This window comes from Rutidosis leptorrhynchoides, chromosome 1, assembly GCF_046630445.1.
Source record: "Rutidosis leptorrhynchoides isolate AG116_Rl617_1_P2 chromosome 1, CSIRO_AGI_Rlap_v1, whole genome shotgun sequence".
Lineage (NCBI taxonomy): Eukaryota > Viridiplantae > Streptophyta > Magnoliopsida > Asterales > Asteraceae > Rutidosis > Rutidosis leptorrhynchoides.
The window spans coordinates 711543126-711551558 of NC_092333.1; the positions used below are offsets into that span (position 1 = coordinate 711543126).

The 8433-nt window shown below is 35.3% G+C and overlaps 1 protein-coding gene across 2 annotated transcripts; it reads left to right on the forward strand.

Annotated features, from left to right (window-relative positions):
• The first annotated feature begins 4203 nt into the window (after positions 1-4203).
• LOC139886210 (probable E3 ubiquitin-protein ligase ARI8) lies at positions 4204-8178 on the forward strand. Of its 2 annotated transcripts, XR_011772320.1 has the most exons (5): positions 4204-4657; positions 5316-5417; positions 5829-5917; positions 6209-6316; positions 7957-8178. XR_011772320.1 is itself a non-coding variant. In XM_071869954.1 (4 exons), the coding sequence occupies exons 1-4, from the start codon at positions 4637-4639 to the stop codon at positions 6225-6227; spliced, it is 231 nt and encodes a 76-aa protein (XP_071726055.1). In that variant the 5' UTR covers positions 4204-4636; the 3' UTR covers positions 6228-7213. The 2 variants fall into 2 exon arrangements, 1 of the variants encoding a protein (XP_071726055.1); XM_071869954.1 differs by lacking the exon at positions 7957-8178 and having other exon boundaries at positions 6209-7213.
• Positions 8179-8433: the final 255 nt, after the last annotated feature.

Sequence of the window (8433 nt, forward strand, 5' to 3'; positions counted from 1 at the left end):
TCATGACATATTTCAAAAGACGTTGCATTCGAGTCATCGAGTTCATCAAAGATCATAATTAGGTCAATTATAGGTGGTTGTATTATGAAATGATATACATGCCGTCAAATTTCAATGAAATGAAAGTTTGTCTTTTCAAAAACGAATGCAATGTTTGTAAAATGTATCATATAGAGGTCAAGTACCTCGCGATGTAACCGACTATTGTGAATCGTTTATGATCGATGTGGACTTCGTCCGGATGGATTAGGACGGGGCGTTTCATCACTGTCCTCAACCGATAAAATCGATTGAGGTACGAGATTGGCCTGCTGATCGCAATTAAAATCCTTCGCGAATTGCATCAAATAGAATTCTTTGAACGCATTCTTAACAATGATAGGTTCCGTAACCCACACACCATTCAAAGAGATGCCTCTTATCGTTTGTTTAATCGCCGATGTTTAATTAAACCATGGAAGAACTTAGAATTTTCGTCACCTTTAACGCACCATTTCACTTTCACTTTTTGAATAAAATCTTGATCTTCATGAGATTGAATTTCTTGAAGTTCATTACCAAGAATTATCCTTTCTTCTAGCTCTTCATTCGTAACCGAATCAGTGTCAACCTTAACATCTATTTCGGGGAGCTTCTCTGATATCACAGTAGCTCTAGATTTCATTTGCGCTTTTTGAGTTTTCACCCCTGGTTTAATGTTGTTTTTTATCAATTTAAGTTTGTCACTAAACTCTTAGTTGTTCACATACTCCTGAGAGTTCACCGACGCTTTCACAATCTCATCGAACCCCGAAAAAGAAAACCAAGAATTGAAGCATTTGAATGGGATGGCACCATAATCCAACTTTTTAAGATGAAATAAAATTGGAATATGATCCGAAAAACAACGTGGTAACGCATCTAAATACAAATCTGGAAACACTTCCATCACATTTTGGGATACCAAAACTCTATCCAACCGACTCATTTTAATCGCCGATTTGTTCAACCAAGTGAATTTGCGACCCTCCAGTGCAATATCCTCTAAACCCGCATTGCTAATGAAATGATTAAAATAGTTAGCCTCATCTCTATTGAACGATTAAAATAGTTAGTCTCATCTCTAAATATACATCAAGTATCCCTAAGTAAAAAAAGACTGATGTAACGAAATTTCCATATATGATTTTGTTACTAACTTCTAACTAAATAGTCGACTACATAACTATAATTCGTAACTCAACATTTGACTAGCATAACTGAAACAACCACAACCCGTTTTAGAAAAATCGAAGAAAATTTTTTTTATTATAAGGCGCAGCGTTCAGAATTGGGTGCGCGGCGCGCACCTATGTGTCCCAAATTCTGTCCGAAATTTCTTTGTATGTGCGCGACGCACACATTCCCCATACCAGTTTTTCACCGATTTCAAGCACTTTTGACCCATTTGAACATCCTCATTCTAAATTTATCATGTACCAAACAAAAAACACTTTTAATGCGTGTAACCCGCCATTTTAAGCCAAGTAAAATGATTACAACCATAATTTAGTTTACACTACCCATTACATCACGAAATAACAATTTCGACCCGATTACACAACATGTGGATTAAGACTCAACATCCTAACCCGATACCATGAGCATGATCCCGGGGACTATCCATCCCCAACCGAAATCAAATATCCAAGAGCTAAATCCACCAAGCCCAAGAAAGCTTCTAGCATTCTGGTCTAGCAATTAGGTAGCGTCAAGCCAAATCAACCCGGTACCTATAAAAAGGTAAACAACGAGAGGGTAAACAATGCTTAGTGAGGAGAACAACTATACACATATGCATACACCCGCAACCACATCACAAATATAGCATACGAAGCACCGCAACAAGCATCTCAACTAGCATGGCATACACGTAATATCATGCTAAACAACAACAATATAACAATAGTATGCTATAAAACATCACAAACAAACCTCATGGTTAATCATTAGCACAAAGGCGTGGTTCCTACAAGGACCACCGATCGTTCATAACAACCGTTAGTGACACGACTCACATTTGTACTAACCCCATGGTGATACGACTCACGTTATTCACCTTACAACCCATGATGATACGACACACAATTTTTTCACCACGTTACCGATGTGGGTGTCGACTCACGAACTTGAGTGATATGACTCACGATTTATTCACTCTGGTGAATCCAACTCACGGAGAACACTAAACCATATTCACCGCAAGCAAGTAAATCATATACATACATGCATAATTATTCCACTCACCTAGCGACGCACGCACAAGTACAAGCCATGTATGTACAACCTTCGTCATCCCATCCGAGCAAGTATCCACCTATTTAACACAGGCATAATATGCACATAAATATCACTTCTCTAAAAGGGAATACGACACGCATCCCTTAGCCGATGAATCACACCTTGCTCGTCACACCCGCCCATTTAACACCTAATGAGCATAAACCAAATTACCACTTCGGGTGGTAATTCAATCCACACTAAGCGGTACAATTTAGCCCAAATTAGACACGACTTCCCAAATCGACCAAACCTAGGTCCCGACTCATAATCACTAGCCTTAAGCCAAAACAACACAACCTATTATCACTACGAGTGATGATTTATCCACACTTGCAAGCACACTAGTTGGACACCAAGAAACCCCAAATAGCCCTTAGTGCAAAAGTGACCCATTTGCAGTTAATGACTCTAAATCAAGCCAAAATAACCCAAAATCGCTAATGGCTAGTGATTAGGCACCAATATACCAATTAACAACACAACCCAAGTACTTTAGGTAATTAACCCACCAACACAAGTGATTAACACTAGTTTTGACACAAATCAAAGTCAACACCAAATTTTGACTTACAAACAGGTTCTTATGAACAGTTAGACACCAAAACACAATTTGTCTAGTGATCACATCCAACTCAAGACCAATTTCCCCAAAATTCGTCATCAAAACCCTAGATTACAACACAAGGGTTTGCACACCCAATCTTACACCAAAAACCCCCCAAATTCAAAGGAATTAGGGTTTATAGGTCACTACTAACACAAACCCTAACACAAACCCGAAATTAAACAATAAAATTCGAAATAAGGCTTACCATAAGAATCAAAGAGAAGCCTAGTGGCTAGACAAACCGATATGAACTCCAAAACGAGCATGCAACATCATCTTCTTCCCATCTTGAGCGCTCTCTATCTCTCTCTCTCTCTAGTTCTCCTCACTCTCTCTCTAAAGTGAGTTTTGGAGTGAAAAATGAAATGAACCTGCCCCAAAATCAGGTTTGGGTGTTTAAAACCCGTCACATGCATAATTGCATCAAAGGTCACGAGTTCAAGCAAATAACAAAACAGGCCCTTCTGTCCAGCTGACTGTGCGCGGCGTGCACATATAATGTGCGTGGCGCTCACCCTATTATCCCGTATTATTATTTTTTTTTTATAAAATTGTTCGGGCTCGAGTTACGGTCGTCTGGGCTTTTAAAACGCCTCAATCCGAGTTCGTACGAGAAAGTTATGCCCCAAACGGTGAAGGTGCGCATAACCTCACAACGTACCCATAACTTAACACGTTTCACACCCAACACACCAACCACATTATTATTTATTATTATAAAAATAATAATATCACAAGTCACTAATAACATCCCGAAACATCTCGATCACTCCTGGTATCATTAAATTAATATATAAAAATATAATAAAATAATACCCCAAATTTTCGGAATGTTAAAATAACTAGGTCAAACATGAAGTTGAGAAGCAAAGATAAGATAATATAAAAGAGAAACATGAATTAAAATGCATTGGAAAACCTGGATAATTTGGAGTCGTTATCATCTTTGATGCAGCTAAAAAGCTTGAATGAAGAAAGTGTGAAAGTGGAGTGGATACTGTGATGATGGTTTTGAATGGGGGTTGGGATGAATGTGATTATTATAATTGGAGCTGCTGCTTTTATTCTTGTGTGAATGCCAAAATTTTAAAAATGATGAGCTGTTGTTGCTATTATCACCTTTAAACCTTCATTTGCTATTGCTTCCTGTAAGAACATAGAAAATGAGTGGTTAAAACTAATCTTCTATATATCTATATAATCTATATATCTATATAATCTATATCTATCTATATAATCTTCTATATATAATCTATCTATCTATATAATAACATTTTATAAATCGTGAACGTAAATCTAATGTGTCAATCTCTAATGACCCCTTAAACCATTTTTGCTGATGTGGCAGTCCCTAATTACTTTTTAATCACCCTTTATTAGTCCTTAAATACATCCACGCTGGCATTTTATACTGAAACAGCAAGAAACCGCATGAAAAAACCCCAAAATACTTCAATCTGCCTCTAACCTTAATTAGGGTTTCAAATTCTAAAATTGACGAACTGACTCATCCCATTGATGATTTCGATGGCCAAATCGATGCTTTTCATGGCCAAACAAGCGGAAGTTTGTGGTGATCTTAACCGATGTGGTGGTTTTAATCCATGATTCAACTGACTGTTTGCGTTCTATACTCGATGGATTCGTGATCGATGGTTTCGATGGCAAGAAAATCGAGGGGTTGCTGGTTATTTTAGCCGCTGCGATGGTTTCCGGTGGATCTGGCCGATGGCTTGCGGCATTAAACAGGTGCGTTAATTTATTAATATGATCTGTATTTTGTTTGTTAATTTCCATCAGTTCTGTAATTTTTTTTAAATTTATTAAATATTCCATAAAATTGATCTAGGATTTTAATTTATGTAATGAGTGATAAAATTTTATAAATACACACATGTGGGTACGTTCATGATTTACTGAAACTTCAATTCACGAGATTTGATTAATTGTTTCATCTACCATTAGCAATTCTCACAATATGTAATTATGTTCTATGTCGATATATGTGTGTTCTGTATGATTGTTTATGTTCAAATGGTATGTAATACGGAGTATCAAATATTTCAACTATCTGCTATATGTGTTTTTTGATTACACTGAATGTGCTATTGGTCAAGAAATGTTGTGGTGTGGCCATTGGTTCACCGTTACTTTCTTAGGTCATTTGTAGAAGACAACAGAAAGGTATTAAATGTGAATTTTGTTCTTTTATTCTCTTCAACCTATTTTATTACAGTTGGTTATATGATTTTTACTAATCAATGTCAATCAGTGCACAACACTCATCAATAAAGCCTCTTTATGTTATTTAGGTGTACATTATATATGCACCATTCTTATATTTGTTATCACTTATCAGAGACTTAGAATTAGTTTTTAATTAAAGAAACATGCTTCTAATTTATAGACAAAATGGTGTCCGGCTCCTGGTTGTGACTATGTTGTGGACTTCATTGTTGGTGGTGGAACGTTTCGATGTTACCTGTCGCTGTGCAAAAAGCTTTTGCTGGTATGTACGTTTCCTTTGTTAGATACACAAATTGTACACCCTTCATTGGAGGTGGTAAGATGGGCAGAGTTGCGGGTTTGGGTAACAAATAAAATGGGTGTTTATTGAACAGTCCATTTACTTTTGATTTTGTGAACAGTGTGTCAAATGTGACTACAAAACTGATGTTTTTAGCATAATCTTATTGTTTGAATAAATTGATTTAGGAGGTGTTTTACGCTCCGAGAGTTTGAGCAACTTCCAACCCATTTGACTCGAGCTATGTTTTTTTCCTTTTTACCCGCTAGAGATAATATAACCCAAATCAGTGTATCTAATCGTAAACGGGTCGAGCTTTGCCACATCTACTCGCCATTGATATTTTATACCGTGATTACCAAATTAGGTGTTTGTTACTGTTTATATTGACAGTGTACCGAGGAAGCTCACATGCCAGTTGATTGTGACACTGTATCTAAATGGATAATGAAGAACAGTGCAGAGTCCGAAAATATGAACTGGTATTTTCTTTATATTAGTTTTTTCTATTCTATAATTATTAAACCAATTTTGCAAGACTGATGGAAGGTGATGAACAGTATATTTTGTGGACTCCACCTTGGTATTCCAACTTGATTCTTTTCTTTTCGAAAAATTGTGTTGTTACCTGTGAATCCAATATCTTACAATCTTCAAAATGAAGTTCGTAATTCAGTTTGTCGAATATGAGATATTGAATTAATATATCTTATCTGTATTTACCAGTAACCATCTAAATAAATTTATTAAATACCTTTGAATAAATTTTGCAGGATATTAGCTAATTCATAACCATGTCCGAAATGCAAGCAGCCAATTGAGAAGAACCAAAGATGTATGCATATTACATGTACACCACCTTGCAAATTTGAGTTTTGCTGGTAAGTTTATTGCATATTATATACCATATACCATGTAACATATATCCTGATGTGTTGGATTATATCATATTCAAGTTTTTTATTTCCGAACTTCGATTATTGGGTCGATTCTGGTTTTCCTGTTCAAACAATTACCAATGGGCGAAATCAGAAGGATTATCTAAAAAGGTTTTCGCCCAAATGGAGTTTATTTTTTATGCATGCAGTCTACTTCTAAACCCCTTCAATCAAAGGATATATTTATCGTACCAAAACATGTTCTTATAAGGAGTTAGAAATACTGAACAAAACTGTTTCGGGACAACCTGGTCACTTTTGTTTCCACCATAAAAACATGCATGTTTTTTACCGTTACACAACAATGTTACCTGATCTTTATGCAAGTTTGGGATGATATGTATTCACATTATTATGCTTATGTTAGTGATTAACATGTCTTCACATTATACTTGACATTCTTTGTAGTCAATCGTTAGACTGTGTGATGGCTCAGATTATTGGCTTAGGTCACACTGGAATTGTGTATTTCATGTAGAAGTATATTTCATACGGAGTATTTTTTTTTTTTTTTTAAATTTACATATGTTTTTCCATTTAATAAACTACGGTCTAACAGATTGGCTAATAACCGTTCCAAGTTATGCACCTTATAATTTATAATAAAGCATCATGTCACTTTTAATTTTATAATATGTAAAGTCTTTTGGTTGTCCATTTTGACCCTTTGGCCCGTTTGGCCTAATTTTTTGTTAAATTGGAAAACTATCACACAGGACACGACCAGTCGACCACTAACAACATGTTGTAGAAAATTGTAACTATAGTTCTATTACAGTCTAACCTACATATCATGTACTAAATGTTGTTTTGTGTAAAATAAATATACTTAAGCAGTTCACCCACAATAATACTTTAGATATTGTCTTTAACATATCGTTAATTGATATAATATTTAACGACTCAAGTTTGTTTGTTGAAGAGCCCCCGTGTAACGCACGGGCTCATAAATCTAGTACTAAAATATAAATGAGGGGTTACTCACCAACGCATAATTACAGTAGTTTTGTTTTTTTTTTTTCATTACATAGCTTGCAGGCTTTTTAAAAGCATTTGTTCACCAATCACCACTCCATGAACAAAAACATCAAGCTCCTCACCATGAAAATCAAACTCATTCTAGTTGTGGCAATGCATATTCTACCAAAACTAATAGCCGATTGAGTAGCATTTTTATAAAAGAAAATGAGGTTACCATAAACAGCTGCAACTTTTTTAAAAGCATTTGTTCCCCTAACGCACATAGGTTACCATGAAGTTCAACCCAAAAGAGCCTTTCATCATCACAAAAACTTTTAAAGATAGTTTGTTTACCAAAAATATCGATTTCAGATTCAAATTTTCTTTGAAATATTTACATGCATCAATTGAGTTGTAAACCTGAAGGCACATGCAGCGCTCCTGCACGGTGTGTAATATCTTGCATAATGGTAACTCAACATTTGACTAACATAACTAAGTCAAACATGAAGTTGAGAAGCAAAGGTAACATAAAAAAAGTTAAGATAAGAAAAAAATGAGAAAATAGACAAAAATGCATCTGAACCTGGGATAATTTGAGGTCGTTATCATTGTTGATGCAGCAAAGCTTGAATGAAGAAAGTACGAAAGAGGTTGGGATGGATGTGATTATATTTGAAGCTGCTGCTTTTTCTATCGTGTGAGTGCCAAATCTTTGAAGATCACGAACCGTTATTATTATCATCTTCAAACGTTTCTTTATATGAACGATTTCTTCATGTATGAAAATAGAAAATGAGTGGTTAAAAACTAATAATAAAATATAAAAGGTTATACTCCTTACTTTAGTACCTAAAATAAAAAAAGGATATACTCTTTACTTAAAATCAGCGAAGCATTTTCATTTTTTGTCTTGCATTGAAGCAACAATAATAGCAACAGCTATCATTTGTTACTAATAAACATATGATAAAGTTCATGTTAGACAGACATATGAAGTTTGAGATAAAATGCAAAACTCGATACGAAGGCTAAAACCGTAATATGATTAAGGCAGAATATCACCATTTGTTTTTACAACTTGCACCAAAACAGGTATT